The 23665-nt window shown below is 30.9% G+C and overlaps 3 protein-coding genes across 3 annotated transcripts; 1 reads left to right on the top strand and 2 right to left on the bottom strand.

Moving 5' to 3' along the window:
• Window positions 1–145: 145 nt before the first annotated feature.
• On the bottom strand, window positions 146–2479 carry LOC125850364 (protein RGF1 INDUCIBLE TRANSCRIPTION FACTOR 1-like). The gene is made up of 4 exons (XM_049530215.1): window positions 2165–2479; window positions 1779–2024; window positions 1377–1514; window positions 146–571 (listed from the first exon to the last, which is right to left on the bottom strand). The coding sequence occupies exons 1-4, from the start codon at window positions 2165–2167 to the stop codon at window positions 218–220; spliced, it is 741 nt and encodes a 246-aa protein (XP_049386172.1). The 5' UTR covers window positions 2168–2479; the 3' UTR covers window positions 146–217.
• A 12083-nt stretch (window positions 2480–14562) lies between these two features.
• LOC125850333 (probable protein phosphatase 2C 27) lies at window positions 14563–19162 on the top strand. Its single transcript, XM_049530179.1, has 4 exons — window positions 14563–14928; window positions 16728–16928; window positions 17731–17942; window positions 18383–19162. The coding sequence occupies exons 1-4, from the start codon at window positions 14749–14751 to the stop codon at window positions 18939–18941; spliced, it is 1152 nt and encodes a 383-aa protein (XP_049386136.1). The 5' UTR covers window positions 14563–14748; the 3' UTR covers window positions 18942–19162.
• Window positions 19163–19643: 481 nt separating this feature from the next.
• On the bottom strand, window positions 19644–22260 carry LOC125850332 (putative glycerol-3-phosphate transporter 5). The gene is made up of 2 exons (XM_049530177.1): window positions 21017–22260; window positions 19644–20547 (listed from the first exon to the last, which is right to left on the bottom strand). Exons 1-2 carry the CDS (start codon window positions 21990–21992, stop codon window positions 20003–20005), a joined length of 1521 nt encoding a protein of 506 aa, XP_049386134.1. The 5' UTR covers window positions 21993–22260; the 3' UTR covers window positions 19644–20002.
• Between the last annotated feature and the right edge of the window lie 1405 nt (window positions 22261–23665).

Genomic DNA, 23665 nt, shown 5'->3' with positions numbered 1-23665 from the left:
GAATTTTGAAATTACCAAACAAGTAAAAGAATGAACTACGAAGAGGGAATATCACGTGGTGCAATTAAGACAAAACACCCCAACCAACCAAGTAATTAATTAACTAACACCAAAATTCAAACCCTTTTAGAATAAAATTAATAAGTGTCTTTTTCATTATTCTAAAACATTGAATTGTTAAACCAAATTAAGGTTGAAAAAACGACTAATTAATATTCTAACATAATGGAGATCTTTGAGGAATGCCTTTTCTTCTACTTATACTAGTAGCCATATCTTCTTCTGTAATGTTGTTACAATTATTAGCTGATCTTCCACAAACATGCATTCCACTTCTCTTCTTCCTTACAAACTCAGTGCATGGAAAGCTCATGTTCTCTGATCCCGAGCCCGTGGACGATGACGAGCTCCATGGCTCGTCATTGTCCACGATCGTTGAATGGGCTGTGTCGATGGCCATGTCATCGTCGCCCATATCTTGAGGGATAAAGAAGTCAGAACTAAGTTGTAGAATTGTGCATCTTCTTAGAAATGGGGAAAGGTCCTTGTGGTGCTTTAGCACAAAATCTACCTGATAATGACAAACAAATTAAATTATTGTCAACCAATAAGTTATTTCAGCTGATCGATATAATGAAAGTCATTTTTTAGGGAAATATTTACATAAAGAAAGTCATTTTCTGGTTTTTGGTTAGCAAGAAAACACTTGCAAATAAAATTGTGAAAGTGATTTCATTTTATTTATCTTTACTACCCAAAATTTGCATTCATCAACCCCAACACCAATTTTTTTTCTTTCAAATTTTCCATGGAAAATGACTTTAATTGTAGTAAATACACTCAACTTACTTGATGTTTGGAGAAAGTCAAGTTAAGTGTAATTATGCATTTATTTTGAGATTGCATTTATAAATTTTGGTCATATTTATTAGGAATCAACTATGATAAGAATATGATTAAGTAGATATGAGTACTTAAAAGAGTTTATTTGGTAGTTGGATGAGAAACAAATTATCTATGTGTTAATTTTCGTATAACTTAAATGATGTTTGGTAATTGATAGGTAGATAGGAAATAAGTTATTCACGTATAAAATTAATACGACGTTTGGTTGATAATTTAGAAACCCGAACAATTATAACTAATACATGTATTTTATTCACGTATAAAATTTATAAGAGAATCTATGTATTTTATGCAAGAAATAGAAGATGGAATAATTAATTTCCGCATAACTAATACATAAACTATTTCATAGATTCACTCATAACTAGTTTCTACATTACTAATTATACTTGTATAACTCTAACCAGCTACCAAACGACCCCTAGTTTGAATCCCAAAACACAAAAATTCTTAAAATTAAAGAAAATTACCTTGCATCCAAGAGAGCAATGAATAAATGGTTCTTGAAGACTTCTATCACAAGAAGTGCAATAGTTTCCTCCTTTGAATTGCCTATTTTGAGGCCTCTTCTTGATAAAAACCACTTTAGCATTGTTTATTGTATAGGCCTAGCAAAATTATAAACAATTAAACAACATTATTTTTATTCTTATTAATAGAAAAGCCAACAATCAAGAACATTATATTGTTGGCAAAAGTACAATAAATAAAGCAATTTACTATTAGAAAATCGCTAATTTTCAATGGACGTCCTTTCAGAATTTGGCTCATCAGAGAATGGAAAAGTCATCGGAAATGTTACCAACAAGCCAAATTTCCATCACAGATTAGCAATTTTCTGATAGTATTTATCTTTTAAATGAATAACGTACCTGAATATTGGAGCAATCAATAAGGTTCTCTATATCTTCTAATCGAACAACCTCATGATATACATAACGTCTAATTTGAAGCAATCTATGGACACGATGAGAAGTGACACAATGAGGACAAATACTAATATTGCAATCCAAACAACAAACATTCTTCTCATTCTTCTTTGCACTTTCATGAATTGAACATGGCACAAAGAATTTCTCCACATAAAGAGCTTTCAACCATGATGGCTTTTGAATTCCCTATACACAAAAATATAATCAATTAGTAGATGTTGATATACTAATCAATAAAGAAACTTAAGGAGCAAAAGTATTGTTTTGTTTAAGGAATAATTCAATATAATCACATAGAAGATGAAAGAAATGGAACCAAACCTTACCATAATCACATAAACAATTATTCTCAGAAGATTGTCGTAGAAATTCAAAAACTTCAAATTCTGAATCCGACGTTGTTCAAAGACTCAAACACTTGACCTATGGACATGAATATCTAAGCTTTGATTGGAGAAAGAGGGGAACTATAGTATGGAATTAATGATATAGTGTATTTAAGGAGAATCACAAGAGATCAGAGAAAATGGAAAATATATTAATTAATTATTCCTTGGGTACATACACACAACATTTTGTCTCTGAGCTTAATTATAATTTATACTATAAGGTTTAACTTTTTTATATACTTGCAATGTAGAATCTTTACACTATTACAATAAAGACCATTGAAAAGATAACTAAAACTATTTACAATAATAAGTGAGATTAATAACCTGAAAAAGATAAGACAACATATTACAACAAATTAAATTATATTAATTATGTAAAAACTTATTAATTAGCTATCGCAGGTTTTAAATTATTTTAATTAACATGTAGAGAGACCAAAAAATATGAAAAAAAAGAAAAAAAAAAGAGTAAGATAAGAGAACATGGACTTTGGTCCCCCATATATATTGAATACAAATTTTCCTCTATCTCCTTGTGTTGAGAGCTTAATAAACCCTAAACTAAAGGAGCTCTTCTTGAATTATGAGCTACCTTGCAATTTATTAATTTGTCTTTTGATTCTTGTATCTTTATATCTTTGGGATCTTTGGTGTGTTTTGACTTTCTGATAAATAATAGTTCAGGTAGAAAATTCGCATATTTGTTATTTGATAGTTCAATTATGAAATTCAATTTTTTTTTTAAGATATTTTAAATGTATTTTTGACCGTTTAATTTTATCTAAAATGAAAATCACCAATCTGCGTAACTTGCTTAGTTTCATTTTTCAGAAGTAATTAAACAAAGACAAGACATGTACGAGGAAATTCAGATTATGGGAAGTTAACATGGCAACACAACAATCAACAACAACTCCACTAATGAATAAGTTAATGAACAAGTAATTAATTTGTTTTATATTATATAGTAATACATAGAATTAATGGTATGGGCTTAATTTGAGAGAGGAAAACAAGTCATGTAGCACTAGTTAGACAAATTAATGACATGATTAATTAATGTGTACTCTTATTTGCTAATTTTGAGAAACAGCCTTGTTTATTGCACCATTATGCTTTAATCAAGATGTTATCTTGGAGATTGAAAACTTTACAGCAAAGTAAAAACAAGAAAACCCACTTTTGTAATTAGTCCACTCTAATTACTTTTTTTTAAATTATTATTTTCCCTCAGCTATACTATTTAAAATGAAAGAAAAATCATTGGTGTTCTCCCTTGATAATAATTTGATGATTTTATGTTATGATTGAATCATGAATTATGATTATGATCTCTTGATCCATCTTTATCACGTAAATGTTATTTTGATTATGCTAAAGAAAATTTCAGATGATCTATAGTTGATTCATTAAAAATTTAGTATTATGAACGACATATAATTTATATAGAAATCTTGATGGTTTTTCTGGATTTGTGGCAAGTATTAATTAGTCATGTTGGCTTTAATTGTGTAATGTAAATTGTAATATGTAGTTATTTCATCTTTTATTCTATATAAAATAATACGTAAATTTCCTCATAACTTATTACATATATTAATTCTACAGGTTTTTAAATTATAAACTAAACACAATATTAATTTACATGAAAAAACTTAACTTTTGATCAATTACCAAATATAATGTTATCTATACAAAATTTAGTACCAATATAACTTATCGTCAAACCAACTATCAAACGACCCCTGGTCAAATAAAAGGTCAAAGATTGAGAGAGGAACAAAAAGGATGAATCAGCTATTGAGGCACACGAGGGCAGATCTCTGTATTTTGTTGAGTTCAAAAAAAACATAGGAGTATTTAAATTGACTTCTCCACATGATGAGGCTCTCATTTCTACATCATTTTTAACTTTCTTCCTAATATACTATTCTCATGGCGGTGCAACTTGTAAATAAAACATAATAAAAAGGACAAACAAAATTTTTAACAACAATCAACTTCAGACTCACGAGTTCAAAGTTCAAAAAAATTCACATATACATGTCTAAAGGTGGATGTGGAGTATAAAAATTGAGTTTATCTGAATTCAATATTTTTTATATAAATCTATGAAATGTGTTGTATATCAATGCCAAAAGTCATAATTGTTGGAACCATAAAATTAAACATTGAATTTGTCTATATACAAGTTTAAAGTTAGGTTTGTGAATGAATTTGTTTAAGCAATTCAAATTTTGAATATTTATATCTAAAGTTAAACTTGATTATCTCCGACTTATGTCTAAGTCGAAACTATCAAGCCTAACTTCAAACGCATCGTTCCTTAATTACTTGAAGCCACTCTCAAAATGAAATGTAGCCGGCCCACTTCTTGACCTTTTAGCAAATGGGCTGTGTGATAGGAGTGGCCCATTAACCAGGAAATTAGGGGTCAAATTCACAAATAGGTTGGTCTTGATCTTTAGGCCATTTTTTTTAAGAAATAGCCTTCACTTTAGAAAATTTATTAAGCAAAGTTTTTGTCTTACTTATTTCGAAAAATTATGAACTAATACATTATACATACCAAAAAAATTAAGATGATTCTAAATTTTTGTTTCATGAACCAAAAACTAGGGGGGAAAGGCGATGTCGATCCTTAAGAAACAATGAGTTTCTTTCACCAGGTCACTTCATATGGATCCACAAAATTTGGGATCAAACGTAGTTAATACACATGAACTAATACACATGAAAATCTTAGATAATCTTGAAGTGATTTCGAAACTCCCAAAAAGTGATGTCAGTACTTGAGTAACAATGAATATGTCGTTACGAATGGACCCACAAAATTTGGTGCCAAACAAAAAATGGTCTGACTTCAAAAATTTAATGAATTAATACACATGAAAACTGAGATAATCTTGAATTATTGTTTCATGACCTGAAAACTCCAAAAATAAAAGGTGACGTCAATCCTTGAAAAACAATGACTATAAATTTACTAGGTTGTTATGAATTGATTTACAAAAATTAAAGTCAAACGAAGTTGGAAATTAGTTCACCAATTGGTGAGATTAACTTAAATACCCAAATTTCTATTTCTAAAATTTTAAGTTTGTATGTTAGTGTTCAATTAGTTCATTCAAGTGGAAACCAACTATTTTCCCACATTAGATTGCTTAGTTGCTGTTTTTTATTGTCTAAACATTCCTAAAACATGTCCCAAAATAATTACTGTTAAGTGGTCCAAATTTTTTTTTATCAATTCCTAGGGAAAAAAACATTGTTTCTTTGTCTGCTGATAATTGATTAATAGCATATTAATATCCAATTGATATGTCTTTTTTTAATTATTATTATCCGATATTCGATATTTGTATTGAAATTCGATTAAATTTGAATTCGTATTGAAATGTCTCATGTTGGTCACTACCTAACAAAAGTGATTCCATATCAAGGGAGACTCAATTATTCAAACCTGAAACCTCTAATTAAGAATGAAAGAGTATTTGTCACTCTCTCACAACTCATGTTTATTTCATTGCCGGTTAATTAAGAATGAAAGAGTAGTTTGTACATCCATGATGTCATGATATGAAAATTGGGAAATACTTGTACAATTATCTATATATCTGCCAAAGAAGAATAAGTATATATATCTCCAATTTTATGATGTCAAATATATGCATGTGTTGAAGTTGATCCATCAAATCGTAGCTATATCTTGGCAAATCAAGAGACAATTGAAAGATTGACAAAAATTGTGCTATGATTACATGTTTGAAAAAAAAAATATCAAAAGGTAGAGTTCTTTACTATGATAGGAGATAAGAGTATATATTTATTCAATTACAATCTATGTGTGTTAATTAGACCTTGTTACACACAAATACTTATATAACTTCTTTTCTTTTTTTTTTGCCAATTTGTAGCTATATATATTTCCACTTGAAAGCTAATATAAGTTTTAGTTTTCTTGGTTTAGGAGTAGACAAACTAACAAGGGAAACACACCATAATCTTAGCAACTAGTAAATGTTGGGTTAGTTGTTAGTGATGGAAATAGTATAAAAGAAAGAGAAACACTATTTACATTTTTTTCCATTTCCAATGNATACTCCCTCCGTCCCTGTTTAGTTGTCCACTTTAGAAATGGCACACAGATTAAGGCAACAATGATTAGCACAGTGAAGTTACAATTTTACCCTTATGACAACTTTTCACTTCAAAATTACAATCACTTATTTGAATTCAAGTGAAATAAATTGGAGGGAAACAACATACACTTTTACAATTTTCAAGAAGTGTAAATAAGGGTATAATAGGAAAAAATTTGTTGTCCTTTCTTGATTTGTCAAAATGGACAACTAAATAGGGACAACTAAAAAAGGAAATATGGACAAGTAAATAGGGACGGAGGGAGTATATGCATGTGTTGAAGTTGATCCATCAAATCCTAGCTATATCTTGGCAAATCAAGAGACAATTGAAAGATTGACAAAAATTGTGTTATGATTACATGTTTGAAAAAAAATATGACAAAAGGTAGAGTTCTTTACTATGGTAGGAGATAGGAGTACATATTTATTCAATTACAATCACTAAAAAAATAAATAGAAATTAGCAACGAAATTATTATTGATAGCTAACTTTTTTTCCCCTAATTCATCATTAAATAGGATTAATAATATTATTATTAATGATAGAAGTTGTTAGAAAATTTACAAACTACACGTGTGAATTCGATTCTTACTATTTCTTCAGCTTAGCATTCTCTTTCCTCTGTGTAATATACAATGGAAAAAATTAGATCTTGTTACACACAAATACTTATATAACTTTTTTTTTTGCCAATTTGTAGCTATATATATTTCCACTTGAAAGCTAATATAAGTTTTAGTTTTCTTGGTTTAGGAGTAGACAAACTAACAAGGGAAACACACCATAATCTTAGCAACTAGTAAATGTTGGGTTAGTTGTTAGTGATGGAAATAGTATAAAAGAAAGAGAAACACTATTTACATTTTTTTCCATTTCCAATGAGTTGTCATGTTGGGATATTATTATTAATCACTGATTTCACAATTCAAATTAGTGACAAGTTTTAGTTACTCTAAGGCTCTTATTTTGACCTATACTCATTAAACAATGTCATTTCATGTTAAAATTTACATACAATGTAAAAAGAGCTTAAGTTATATATATATAATCAGTGTGGTGATGATTTATATTATTATGTAACTTTTATTTGTCGCAGTAGTTAGATGATTTATCTTGATTTTAAGATTACAAATTTCACATTTTAAGGAGTCTAACGCGTAAATATCTTTTTTGATAGTGTATAATATATGTTTTAAGTGATGATATGTATAACTTAAATTTGTACTGCACTGAAAATAAAATGCTTCTTATCAAAAGCGACTTCATATCTAGAACTTAACTTCGAAACCTTCTATTAAAAATGAAGACTAGAAGAAGTACTTACTACTCAACCAAGCACACCTGGTGATCCGTGTATATAAACCTCAATAAAATAGTAACATGTTAAATAAACTTTTTCGTGGTCCCCTAGAACTAGACTTTGATTTGTCATTCTTTAATTCTATGTATATATATTAAACCAAAACCTCCATTTGTTGTCACTCACCATTCAACTCCAATATATATCTTAAAGATTTGAAGTTAGAAACTCACCATTTCTTCTATATATTCCTCAAGAAAGTTCCAATTCTATCAACTTTTGCTAATCATTATATTCTCATCATCCAAAAAGATATAATCTCTCTTATACCATTCTAGATATGAAGCAAGTAATGCTACTTATATTTCTACTTTATTTATCCACTCTAATCCATGAAGCACAAGGTAGACACTTGAAGAAAGGACATAAATTACAGGTGAGAATATATACAACATTTTCTTTTAGAATTCTAGTGCTAATATTTTTGAGTTCTCTGATTATTTCATCTAAAAACTTAAACATGCATGTCTCGTCATGTACTTAATTTTTATTTATTTTTGAATCAAACATGTAATATAAAGAAGCTACTTTCTCTATGGCTTTTAGACTGAGGTGTATATAAAATGTTAGTCATGTGACTAGGGGTGGAACTTACGGATTCAATAGAACCCAATAGCTAGCTTAGTCTAAAATTCTTCATTTGTGTTGAAAAAAAAATCATTTAATATGTATAAGTAACTATAATGAGCAAGTAGGTAAAACAAAATTGTGTTTCAAAACCTACAAACTAAAAGTCCTGACTATATATGTCTTTATGTACGATTATCTTATCTAGAAGTTTAAGAGAAAATATATTTTTAACTTAATTACTATATAATATGTCTTAATAATATATATATTTTTTTTTACTATGCAGGAAAAAACTAATTTGATAGGAAGTAGTAAAGGAGTTATTGGAGAAGTTAGTCCTAATTGCAAAGATGGCCATTGTTCATCATTGACCACAAAAGGAAGACTTTCAAAAGTAGCCAAAAAATCACACCATTGGTTACCAAATATTCATGAAGATTATTATGGCCCAAGAGGACATAGACCTAGACATCATTAAATAGTTTGCAAAAACAGCCTCTCTTTTTCTTGTAGCCTAGCATATTAAAATTCCTCATTTTTTGTTTTCTTGAGAAACTTGAAAATTCTTAGGAATTTTAATTAGGAGGATCATTTATAAAAAACAAAATTCATGTCTATGTAATATTCTACAAAAGCAATTTTGTAGCTTCCCTCTAACATTAATACTTAACTTTGCTCAAATTGCTTCAAATTCAATGGATTTTCATTATGTTTGTTTATTTATTTAAGTAGTTATTGATCACTGATTTCTGGAATAATTAAATAGGAAAATTATGATAAAAACCACCTCTACTTCTAGTTCTACCACAACTCCAAGATTAAAGTGGAGAAAAATAAAGAGGTTGATTCATTATTCCCCGGGTTTCAAATCGTTAGGGCGATTTCAAAAAGATTGAGCCTAAATCAAACTTCATAGAGAGACCTTATAGTTTTAATTTTTTTTTTCCTAGCTGATATGTATAAACTGAATAACACTAATATATTCAGTGTAATATTATATAAATAATGCAACAAAATTGATAGACAAGTAAGTATTATAAAATGAGAAAAATAAAAGATATTATTAGAAGATTAAAAAAGAAGGAATAGGAGGAGCTGCGACAATGTACAGAAATGCTGCCCTTCTTTTAGGATTAGGAAGATTTTTGTAACATAAAAATACCATGCACTATACTCTTATATCATTATTTATTATTATTAATAATACATTGGTGATTGAGTCATAATCACTTTTTTTTTTGTTGGGTGGGGGGCTGGGGTAGGGGGTCATGCTCTTATACTATTGCCTGTGACACTGTCATAGGCACTTTGAGGGGTTGGGTTTTAACCTAATTTTTATTTCATTTCGGTCCAATTCGTTTCAGCTCAAGCATCGTCTATTTTTTAACTTAATCTATTTTGACATTTTTGAATTCAATTCAATCCGCTTATTTGATACCTCTTATTGTTTACTTAACAAGGGCATAAAATGATCGTGTTTTGTGACTCAAAATACAATATTTTCATGTCCCAATTTATATGACAAATTTTTCTTTTTGATCCGTTGTAAAAAAAATGATACATTTTTATATTTAGTACTAATTTAACTTCAAAATGTCTATTTTACTATTAATGAAATGATTTATAGCTGTGCAAACACCTATCGCTCATTTTAGACCATAAATTTCAAAAATCTTTTTGTTTTTTAAACTCCACGCAAAATCAAACTAAATCATATAAAATAGAACGAAACGAGTATTATCTTACACATGAACCTTCTTTTCCTATTATGAAAGTTACTTTAACATTGTTAATTTGTATGAATTATATCAATATTCACCAACTTTACAATTTTTGGTAAAAAAGAAGAAGAGACCATATGTAAGTTGTATATAGAATATATAAGATGATGAAAGACACCATAGAATCTGTGATAGAAACCTTAAAGCCAAAAGGTCAGAAAAGAAATAAATGAAATTATATAATAACTCTATTTTTTGGTTTGATATTCTAGCTTTATATATATATGGTTATAAATACACCAAAATAATTGGACAAAAATTGGGCCACGTCAAGTTCCATCAACTACATTTTCCACCATTCACCCCAATTTAATGCAACAAAAAGATTTTCTTGTACTATTTATTAATGGGCTGACTAAATTCCCATAGCAATGGAAACTCCTTGATTTGGACTTTGCTCCTAATTAAAAAAAAAATATCGGGGTATATTTAAGTTTAGTTAATTAAGTAGAGAAATATTTTTAAGGCTATTAATAATTTAAAAATGAAATTAATAATTCATTCCTAGTTTAATGGTGTTTCCAATACTTCTCTCAAAAAAATATTATGTAATGTTATATAACAATTTACAATATGTTTGTTGCTATAAATAAAAGTATGTTATTAAAAATAAAATAAAAAATTTAAAATTATATTATTTAAAAAGTATTATTCATTTTGAAAGAATTTAAAAGAAAAGAATGTCATATGGCATGAAAATAAAGGTGACAAAGTTCGATGCACGAAAGTCACACGACTCATTTTTTGTGTATACTACGATAAAGATATTGTATAGTTTAGATATAATTATACATCTAAAATTACATAAAATACTATAAATTAGTGTTTATATTTAATCTTAATCGCAATTGAGAAAAAATGTTTGGATTCCTCAAAATGATAATTAAATCATTTTTTTAAAAAAGGGAATGAGAGAAAGGAATCCACACCTTTCTTTTAGTCTTTGTTTGTTGTGTAGACATCAATCAAAACAGACTAGGCAATGGACCATCAAACATGACAAAAAGTTTTTTTGCTTTTCCTATTTTTCAAGATTAGATGTTTTTTAAAAAAAATATTCAGTGTTCGATATTTACTTTGATTGAACTAATTTGAATTGGCGTAAAAAAAACACACTGTAAATCCACTCTAAAATTATAATTCGAAATCTCTAATTAAGAATAAAAAAATACTTAATAACCACTCTATCATATTTTTTAGTTTATTTTTGTTTCCCACTCAATGTTCATTCCCCGTAATATAGCCACAGACTAAATTATATTCCGCATCAAGAAATCTCACATTGAATATAAAATACTCCATGATAATAACAATTTCATATCAAAAACTCAATATATGAGATTTATATCTAAAAAATAAAAAAATACTTAATACTCCACCACCGCGACCTCAAGTGTGGTTTCAAAGATTAGAATACTAAAGTGCTTCACTATCTTTTCCTTTATGGTTACAAAAATATCTAATGTCATTTTCTTGCATCATCAAAAGAAAAAATATATATATCGTAATCTCTTCCTTTTTACACCAAGTTATAAAAATACATAATTACATCACTTTCCAAATTCGTGCCCAATAATATAATTAATTTCCCATGTATAAATATGGAGAAAATCTTATGTTACATCATATCTAATTGCTTTCACACTGGCTAATTAGCAAACTTTGACTCTTAATTAATCATTTTTACTTTTAATAAGGGCAACATTACTTGTCTCCAACAGCTTTCTTATTTTTCATTTTGATAAATATAAATTTAAGTTATATAAGTTGTGTAGTACCAACTTTTCTAAGTTCACGTTACTCTTAATTAGGTTAATGATTTGTAAGTTTGTAATTATTTCGTAACAAAAAAAAAAACAGAGCGAAAAAATATTTATTGAATCTAATTTAGGCAATAAAATTGTTCAAGTACTAAATACGATCATGTGAAAATCATACGTGACGATAACTATATATAAATAAATATTAGACTTTATCTATGCGAATTTTCTAATTAAACCATCGAACATGCTTAGAGCTATACACACGAGAGGTTCAACATTAGTGCAATATAAATTATGTGTCAAGATCTAATTATTACTATGTGAAAAAAATGAAGTTTATAACTTATTCAATCTCAAAAATTAATTCAAACGCTAAAGAATTTTGTTCCAAACGAAAAAATAATATTAAGGGAGTAGTAGAATAATTATATAGTACTACTTTTTTTTTTATGTAAATTTGATTTGTCATAGCTCTCCTTTCCAAAAAGAAAACAAATGAACTTTTTTCTTTGACACGTTTATTATATGGATATAAATGTGGCATTAATTATTTATGAATAAGAGCAAGTTGACAATCACTCAATTGAAAAGCTAATTTTTTTTATATGGAATTTAATATTACCACGTGTTTCATATATCATAAATGTATATCATTAAGTTAGGTATACCATCCCATTACTCTTTTCCCCATTTTTTTTCTTANATAAACATTTTAAAATTTTGATCTAATTATTAATCATATTTCTTCTTTTTTAGTATGTACTAATTTATAAGAAATTTTTGTTTTAAAAATAGTTGTTATGATCGCGCGAAGCGCGAACATGTTAACTAGTTTAAGTTATATAAGTTGTGTATACGTACCAACTTTTCTAAGTTCACGTTACTCTTAATTAGGTTAATGATTTGTAGGTTTGTAATTATTTCGTAACAAAAAAAACAGAGCAAAAAAATAATTATTGAATCTAATTTAGGCAATAAAATAGTTCAAGTACTAAATGCGATCATGTGAAAATCATACATGACGATAACTATATATAAATAAATATTACACTTTATCTATGCGAATTTTCTAATTAAACCATCGAACATGCTTAGAGCTATACACACGAGAGGTTCAACATTAGTGCAATATAAATTATGTGTCAAGATCTAATTATTACTATGTGAAAAAAATGAAGTTTATAACTTATTCAATCTCAAAAATTAATTCAAACGCTAAAGAATTTTGTTCCAAACGAAAAAATAATATTAAGGGAGTAGTAGAATAATTATATAGTACTACTTTTTTTTTTATGTAAATTTGATTTGTCATAGCTCTCCTTTCCAAAAAGAAAACAAATGAACTTTTTTCTTTGACACGTTTATTATGTGGATATAAATGTGGCATTAATTATTTATGAATAATAGCAAGTTGACAATCACTCAATTGAAAAGCTAAATTTTTTTATATGGAATTTAATATTACCACGTGTTTCATATAATCATAAATGTATATCATTAAGTTAGGTATACCATCCCATTACTCTTTTCCCCATTTTTTTCTTATTTTTTTTATTTTCTACTCTTTCATTTCTAGAGTTGCATTAATTTATATATATATATATATATATATATATATATATATAAACAATATATACTTGAATATGTATTCTGCTATATTCAGTTGATATACATTTTTCAATAGATGTTTGGTTCATGAAATTAAAAGTGGAATCTATGAGTCATTTCCTTGCTCTTTTATCAATCAAAGAATTACCTTTTGTGCAACTCAAGTATATTGATTGTAAACAAAGTTGCGTAATTTTATAAGTAGAGTCGAAAAAAAATCATATAAATTTTATTTCTATATCATAAAAATAGAGAGTTAAGCATAACAAAATTGTTCGAAAAGATAATTGACTGTAAGGACATGGTATCAAATATAACAATAAGTATAATTATACATTAATATAATTAGAAGTTTACACTAAATCAACTAAATTACTATAGTGAAGTGATTAATGAATTTTGATCAATACTATATCACACATTAGCATGATATATATAGATGACAATCGAGAATAATATTTCTTTTTTCTTTCTATTTCTTTTCTAAGTTTGACAATGAGTAATTATATTCGTATAATATATAAATAGACACTCAAATCTGATCTCAAGCAACAAGTAAACATTTCAACTATATATCTCAATTCGTCTTCACTTCGTCAAGTAAACACTATAACTTACAAAATGATCATCTAAACACTCTCAAAATTTATGTGTCACGTTCAATGCCGGACATTCACAAAACACTAATAAATCAAAATAAAATATTTAATTACCAATCGAAATCAAATTAAAATATCTAAATTTATATTGTCAAAATTGCAATACTTAGTTATCAGTTAAAATCAAAATTAACTTATTATATTATGCCAATTATAATTATAGGGGAAAAAACCCACTAGCACCCCCAAAGCTTCCCATAAAGTAAAAAAAGTATACTAACCAACAAAAATTAAAAGAGGAAAAAAAAAATACACCTAAAAACCTCAAAAACAAATAGGAAAGTCCCTGTTTCATTGCTTTCTCACAGTAATACACCCCACTTTTTTCTTGAAAAAAAATAACTCTGGAAACTTCTGAAATTTTCATTGTCTCTCTTCTATATTGTAATTGTATGTATTATATATATATATACATTATATTATACAGAGTTATATATAATCTTGATTTATCAATTTCCATCTGACCCCTTTACATATTCCAAGAATCTTCTCATCAAATTTTCAATTCTTGATATTCTCTATTCCTTCACAAAGCTTTCAGCAACTTTTTATCACCTAACAACTTGCAGAAAATAAAGTGGAAAAAAAATAGTGTATATTTTTTTTCCTGTTAAAACTGATTTAAACAGTAATGTGTGTGCAAGATTCAGAGGAAGTGAGTGAGGATATGGAGAATTTGGACATTTCCAAGACTGATTGCAGTGAAAAGATCAGATCTTTACAAATAGAAAGTGAATTCCCAAATACCCATAAAGAGAAATTTGAAAAAAACTCATCTTCTAGCTATGCTGTGATGAGAAATTCATTCCCAGTAAGGATCTGTTTTATTAATCATATATGTGTTATTTAGTAATTTTCCATTTTTTTTAGGTATTAGTGTTTATTTTATCTCTTTTACCTGTTGGGCTAAGTTTTGTTGGGTTGGGTCGAGTTAGGGGTACAAGGGGTTCATGTGAATCCCTGTTTACACTAAAGGTCAATTTTTTTTTATGTATTTATGAAATGAGCTTAAATGAAGAAGTGAGGATTCATATAGCTGATCTCTAACTTGTTTGGGATTGAAGCATAGATGTTGTTGTTGTTTATATGTGGTAGATGTTGAATTCCCTTGATCTCTTCATGTGTTTACTTTTTCTTATGTGTGTATGAAATGAGCTTAAATGAAGAAGTGGTGATTCATATAGTAGATCCCTAACTTGTTTGGGATTTGAAGCATAGGTGTTGTTGTTGTTGTTTATATGTGGTAGATGTTGAATTCACTTGATCTCTTCGTGTGTTTACTTTTTTATATTATGAATACTTTTAGTGAAAATTTTGGCTCCACCAGTTAGTTTGCATGTGGATGTTGAGAGGTGTTACTTGTTTATAACAATAACATATCCCGTATAATCTCACGAGTGTGATCTGGGTAGGTAGGATGTAACAGGCCTTACATCTTACCTTTGTGGGGTAGAGAGGATGTTTCTGATATACGGAGGGCAGGATGTACCTAGGACTTGCCTCTATTTTTGTGGGGTAGAGAAGTTGTTTTTGATAGACGCTCGGCTCAAAAGAAAGAGAGAGGTGTTACTTGTTAGTGTAATTAATTTGGGATCTTTTCAATAAGCTTGCAAGACATAATCTTTTTATGGTATATGAATAGATAGGATTCATATAGTTGACTCCAGCTTATTTAGAATTATGCTTTAGAGATGTTTTTGGTTCGAAAATGAATGTTGAGGTCCATTTGGAAATAATTTTCAATAATCTTGCAACATTTAAGTTGTTTTCTGGTATATGGATATAAAGGGTTGATATAGCTAACTCTTAACTAGTATAGATGGAGGTGTACTTCTTGCTGTAATTATGCTTTTTTGGGTTTGCAAGTGGATGTTGAGAGCTGTTAGTCATAATGAAATTGGTCAATTTGGGATTTTGTTCAATAATCTTACAAGATTTGATTTTTCTTCTTCTTTTAAGGTGTAGTTACTATCGGAGATGTACTTTGAAGGAACAATAATTGTGTTCTCAATTATCTTTTGTTATTATGCTGGCTTGGGGCTTTCATGTTCCTCTACTATTTGCTATCCTCAACATGTCTTTTTCTTGGTTTCTCTTTCTCTTTTCCTTTTTGATTTTGTCAACTTTTGTTAGATGGTCTATTTATTAATTATGGGTGTTTATCTTTTGTAATTTTCACTTCTCGGGATTCTTTCTTCCAGTGAAGTGTGGGATTTTGGTAGAATTTTTTTCATCTGTTTATACGGTGTTATTAGTCTTTCTGGTCAAAAGTTATTCATAGATGGAAATTCTTGATGATGATTGTAGCTATGTTGCATGAACTCTTCAAAAATAACATCAGATGTGTGTCGGATCTTCCAAAATTAGTGTATTTTTGGATGATCCGACACAGTGCAGTAGCACTTTTGGAAAGTCCGAGCAACATAGTTGAGTAGTATCACACCTTCATGTCCCTATGCTCCTTCTGTACTGTTTGCTGAAATAACTCTTTTTAGCTTCATTTCTAAATAGAAAGTTCACTTGAACAGCAGTATAACATTTAAGCTGATTGTGACATGCCTATGAACTTATTCATTACCTTACAATTAAGTTCTTTCCTTTGTTCTTCAGATGGAAAGTATATCTGAGGATACGACTATTGCAGACCGTCAGCATACACTCTTCAATAAATTCCTCCCAACTCTTAGGTCCGGAGAGTGGTCTGATATTGGAGGCCGTCGTGATATGGAAGATACTCACATCTGTATTGCAGACATGGCTAAGAACTTTGGTCATAGTATTAGTGGTGAGGAAGCTATCTCCTTCTATGGAGTAAGTTCTTTAAACTCATTGAGCATCATGAGCTTTTGTACTTAAATATTTACTCAATTTACTAGTATGTGCATTTGTTCTTTACTCACTATAAGATTTGTTTGTCGTATTGATAAAAAGAATTTCGGGGTAAATGCTATGAAATAGCCAAATGTAGGGGAGAATTAGGACAATGAATAGTTTAGATGTGCAACTAATAATGTCTGCCAAGTTTGAGTGGGGGTGGGGTGAGACTTGAGAGGGTTAGGTATTCTGCCATTGCAAAATAGCGCAAGATTTGTAATAATAATCAAATATAACTATATAAAAAGCATTAGTGATGACTGATGATCCAGAGTTCTCAAATCTTGCATACCCGATCATGACCCCTGCTCACATAAAAAAGAAGCCAAAAAGATACCATAATTATTTAGAATTGTAGTCCAACCAACCACACCAGAGAATCACAAAAACCATGAGACATTGTTGTTTATACTTGTCACTAGTGTTTGAAAATGAAGCTGCTTGAGCTCAGTACACTAAGCATCTTTACCTATGTGGCCGTGTGGCATAGGAGCTCACACTTGGACCTGCAGGTGTACAAAACTTATCTTATTAGTTACCCATTTAGGACCAAACATAGTGTCTAATACTTTACTAGTTTTTAATTGAGAATCACTTTTCGCCTTTATATAGAATAGGATTTCCATAGGAGAGATGGAGGAGAACTCAAAAGATGTAATAAGCCAAGCTTTCTACAAATTCGTAGCATATCTAGTATTCGATATTCTTCGACCTCTGATGCAAATGGTTTTAGTGACAGGTTTTTGATGGACATGGTGGAACGGGAGCAGCACTATTTGTACGCGACTGCTTACCAAGAATCATCGTAGAGGATGCAGATTTCCCTTTGAAGCTCGAAAAAGTGGTCAGTAAATCTTTTTTGGAGACCGATGCTGCTTTTGCCAATTCATGCTCCCTCGATTCTGCCTTGTCCTCAGGCACAACTGCACTCACTGCTATGATATTTGGAAGGTAACAGTCCCTGCATATTGACCTCGTCATACTTCACTATTTTCTCCTTATCCTATCTTCTCATTTATTGTCCAATACTACATTGCTCGGACCCTCCAAAAATGCTGCCGCACCCATGTTGGATCCTCCAAATATGCATAGTTTTGGAGGATCCGATACACAATCAACAATATTTTTGAAGAGTTTGAGCAACATAGGTTCAATCAAACCAGCGTTGTCTTAGTATTTTTGAAGCTTTCTTTAGTTTATCCATATTACATATCTGAATAAATACCGATAACTCCATACTCTGACTTATTGAGTTGTATCGTTCTTCAAGTCGGGAATTTTGTTGGTTTCATTCATTCTTTATCCTTACAAATTTATCTTCATTGAACTACATTGGGAGATCAGTGTCCAGTATTAGTTCTTATCTTTCTGTACTATTATCTGATTGGCAGATCATTACTCGTGGCAAATGCTGGTGACTGTCGAGCTGTTCTCTCTCGAGGTGGATTGGCTATAGAAATGTCAAAGGATCACAGACCTTGTTGTGTCAATGAAAGAATACGTATTGAGTCCTTGGGTGGATTTGTCGATGATGGCTATTTGAATGGACAGTTGGGCGTGACCCGAGCACTGGGTAACTGGCACATCAAGGGCCTGAAGGAAGTTGATAAAGGTGGTCCATTGAGTGCTGAACCTGAACTAAAACTGCTTACACTGACTAAGGAGGACGAGTTCCTGATCATCGGCAGTGATGGAATTTGGGATGTTTTCAGAAACCAAAATGCAGTGGATTATGCCCGGAGGAGACTGCAAGAACACAACAATGTGAAATTATGCTGCAAGGAAATAGTAGACGAGGCCAAAAAACGCGGTGCCATAGACAACTTAACGGTAGTCATGGTATGCTTTCATTCCGAGCCACCACCACCTGTCGTATTCCAAAGATCAAGAATCAGGAAGTGTATCTCTGCCGAGGGACTTCAGAATCTGAAATCTTTGCTCGAAGGGTAGAGCTATCGCGTTCAAAAAATTTAACTTTGGCAGCAGTTGAGAACGAATTCGACTTTGTAAATATCTCTGAGATAGACCTTGTAATGTTCCAATTTAGAACTGAAGCAGATGGAATAAAAGCTTGAGGGAGAAATGAGCAAGCCATTGAACCAAAAATTTGTAAATAATTCATTCTTCAATTGTATGCACCCTTTACTGAAAGGGCACACATTTAAAATTCAGCTTGTGGTAGCATAAACTTTAGATTATCATTGATTAATATATAGTTATATACTACTTCATTATTAAAGCAATTATAAATGACTTTCATACTTTCTGCTGTCTTGGGGATGTGTGTGTTTGATCCTCCGAAAGTACTTTTGCACATGGTGTGGCAACGTTTTTTTGAGAGTTCGAGCAACATAACAGTGATCTACTTACATGCGTATAGCCAGCAAGCATCTTTGACCATGTGCCTTCTTTCTCTCCTTCCCTCATAGATTCTTGAATCTCTGACAGCCAAAATCTCCATGCATGCATTCTTCGTCTCCTCCCCTCACAGATTTTTGAATCTTCGACAGACAGAATCTCCATGCAAGCGTTTTATAAGCACAACAGGTCTATTTTGCTTACTAGTTCGTTTAACACATTCAGTTCACAATTGAATGTAGCAAACATGCAAAGTAAGAAAATGGTATATACCAGCAACTATGAGGTTTCAGATTATACATCAACATAAATTTCTTTCATTAATATGTTTCAACAGAACAGCAACACATCCATCTCATGCTACAAGAAATGCGAAAAGGCACAAAAATGATACTCGAAGTCAGCTAAATAGTACAGAATAATATAACAAGTATTCACTGTTCTGTGAAATGTGTATCGACAAAATGAGATATCCAGAAAAGGACATACAAGAATAACAGCTTCGCGAGTCTACTGTTGAACTCCTCTATAGAGATCTTTAAGAATCTATACAAAAGAATAGGAGCTGCTGCACTACTTCAAAGGTTCAAATCCTGAGCCATTTTCATATTCAAAAAGAGGTATTCGTAGGCTTACCTTCGAGAGGTTCTGAATCACCTTTTAAATGCGCTGATCCAAAGCCATTTCCCTTCGTTCAGCTTACCTTTAATCTCATTTTTCACGATAGGGATTAAAAATAGGCTTGCAATGAATATTGAAAGAACTAGCATAACAAACACACTGTTCCATCCTCTTGTTGAAATATATCCAGCTAAAAGTGGCCCGAGAGCTGCCCCTACTGAACCAGTACCATCTATAATTGCACTCACCGTAGCTAATGCACGAGAGTTCCCCTTTATCAGGCTCTGAGTACCAAGATCTGCTGAAACTGCTGTGGTAATAAGGGAGTAAGGACCATTGACAAGTGCACCAGAAATGAGCATCAAAGCAATGTTCGTAAACATAGATACACTCCCATATATGCGATAGAAAAGAAGAGAAGGTATTGATAACAACAAGAACACAATGGAAGTAACCCCACGAGCTTCAATTATATCGGATGTGACTCCTGCCAAAACCCCTCCAATGACTCCTCCAATATCAAAAACTGTTGAAAGGATCCCAGCATTTTTGTGAGACAGCTGAACACCAGCAACAACTGCAATAACAACAAAATTTTAAGCATGCAACCCATGGTAGGAGTTGCTGAAACGAAGATTAAAATTTTACACAACTGGACATCAGAACGAACGTTTGTTTGGGTCATCAACATAGAACAGGGAGTACTTCACTCATAAACAAAGCAATACATGTTAATAGTCATACTAAATCAGCAGATTAAGATCTAATTTTGAACATCATAACTGTTTCATGTGCCAAAGGGAAAGCTTTGCGACCTCTATTCTCATTCTAGCAGAAGCAAATGAACACCCATATGTGTCTCCAACTCTCAACTACTCCAATGTTAGAACAAAGTAACAAGTTCTAATCATTCAAGTTAAGTTATTCATATGGAAAATAGGACGGCAGTGTTTTACAACTAGCAAGCAAAAAGGAAACAATCCTAAACTTAATCACATACCACAAAAGAAGAAGTTTTTCCAGTAAAAGTTCCGCAAAATAAGTACCTGTTTGCCTTAAGTAGAAGGGCAACCAATACAAAAATGTGTAAGCCACTAGCTTGGAGAAAAACAAGCAGAACGCAAACGGTGCCACTCCTGGTAATCTCCAGGCTTGCAAGAACCCGATTGCACCAGCACCCTCCATTTCGGGTTCCACAACTCCCTCCTCTTCCACTTCACCCGTCTCCGAGCCCACTAATGCAACTCCCTCCACATTCATCTCAATCTCCTTCGAAGCCAATTCAAGACCAACGTGATCAGGGCTCACTACAAGAAACATGTAAACCAAAGCTGCCACAACCAAAATGAATAAGCCAGGCAATACAAAAGACCAACCCCAACCAAAACTCAACACAGATGAGGCAACTAGAGAACCTATAATATTACCAATAGAGGTATTTGAATTCCACACTCCCATTATCAAACCCCTCTTAGCCTTCCCAAACCAATTTCCCATCACAGCCACAACACAAGGCCACCCAATAGACTGAAAAAGCCCACACAAAATCTGAACAATTAAGAAAAAACCAAGCCAATGCACATCAAGAAAATAACCTAAACCAAAAGCAATCACCAAAGCCCCACTGCCCAACATTCCAACAGTCAAAAAAATCCTCAAATCAATATTATCACCAATATGTCCAGCAAAATACATCCCAATTGAATATGCTAACAAGAATGCAAGATCAAGCTCCCCTAAACGATGTGGCCCACTAGCACCTTCAAATGGGGCCCATCCAGTTGCAACAATGGTGCTATCTGTACCATTATGAGCTTTGATCTCAGGGCCAAGAACTGATTTTACTATACTAGGTGGTTTCCTAGAGGCATGAAAAGCTGCATATGCTATAAAAGTAAGGAAAAGGACCAAAAATTTGTGGAAAGTTAGAGTCTTTTCTGGTGGATTGAGTGTTGGGAAGAGATTGTGACCTGGTGGTGGCTTTATAGATGGAACTGAATTAAGGGGCTTGAGTTCCATCATGTTTTTACAATCTCATACATTCAAAATCAAATCTTTGTATGTTATTTGAGTCAATCTGTATATGGGGTTTATGTACAGGCCAAGATTTACTGAGAAAGAAGAACAACAACAAGAGGGATTTTGAATTTTCCTCTTCTTCTTCTTTTTAAAATGTTTGTTCAGATCTAAACATTCGAAATTAGTCTATGTCGTACAAATTAAGGAAAGAAGAATTTGGGAGTTTTGACTGTCTTCCCGGGAACCTCCCAGGAAATGGCGAAATGCAAATCCCACCCCACCCCACTCCCATCCACCCCAAAATCCACCTAGGTTTTTTTTTTTTTAAAAAAAAAATGTTACTAAAATACACTACTTATTTTATCATATTCTTTAAAAAATTCTACAATTTGAAAAAATACAAAAGATTCTACCCTGACTATTCTCAGATACATCACTTTTATGCAATCTATAGAGATAGGTGTGTCTTGTATCAACAACGACAATGTATCAGGATATTGATCGATGTTTTGAGACAGATGTGTCTTGCATCAACAAATGGTAATGTATCAGGATGCGATGTATCAGAAGTTGAGTGATTTATCTGAAATCAGAACGTGATGTATCAGAAATCCTTAATTTTAAGCGATTTTTGTAATATGAAAAAGAGTAGGAATATAATGTAATTAGTCATATGAAATTTGGGTGATTTTTTTTTTCTATTTATAGTTTTATTACCTTTTTATATTTGTTTTTGAAGTTTGAATATTGGTTTAAAATATAATTATGAGCTCAAAACTTATGAATTTAATATTTTTCAAGAGTCAAACAGGTTCAAATAATCATTTCCTAATTTAAAAGTAATTAGCCCTTAAGATATGTTAGGAATTACTTTCTCCGTTTAATTTTATTTGTCACATTTAAATTTGACATACTTATTAGTTTTATTTGTCACATTTAGATTTGATATACTCATTGAGAAAACAATATAAAAGTCATTTAGTGTGATGTATAAGGTATAATAATTTCTGGTAAAATATTTTTTTAACCTGCATTTGATTGAATGTATTAAGTATTGTTGCACACTAACTTTGTTCTTTTCATGAAGGGGAAAATGCATAAGTACCCCCAATCTATGCCCGAAATTCCAGAGACACACTTATACTATACTAAGGTTCTATTACCCCTCTGAACTTATTTTATAAATAATTTTCTACCCCTTTTCGGCCTATGTGGCACTATCCTTGAAAAAATTGTNGGTAAAATATTTTTTTAACCTGCATTTGATTGAATGTATTAGGTATTGTTGCACACTAACTATTTTGTTCTTTTCATGAAGGGGAAAATGCATAAGTACCCCCCAACCTATGCCCGAAATCCCAGAGACACACTTATANGGGAGGGGTAATAGGACCTTAGTATAGTATAAGTGTGTCTCTGAGATTTCTGGCATAGGTTGGGGAGTACTTATGCATTTTCCCAAAAAAAATTCAAAACCTTTTATAGTATAGACGCCTTGTGGATTAGTTAAAACGTTTATCGATCTTTTGATATATAATATTGATACGATATAGAAAAGATTACAATCAAAGATTTTCATTCTACAACAAGGACAATTTGCATTAGACTTAAGCCATGACACTAAACACTTTGAATGGAACCTATGACCACAAGGCAATTGCATTAGGTTGTCACAC

The sequence above is a fragment of the Solanum stenotomum genome, unplaced genomic scaffold (assembly GCF_019186545.1).
Source record: "Solanum stenotomum isolate F172 unplaced genomic scaffold, ASM1918654v1 scaffold16320, whole genome shotgun sequence".
Classification (NCBI taxonomy): Eukaryota; Viridiplantae; Streptophyta; class Magnoliopsida; order Solanales; family Solanaceae; genus Solanum; species Solanum stenotomum.
Note: the sequence above shows the minus strand (reverse complement) of the source record. Positions and strands in the feature narration are given on the sequence as shown.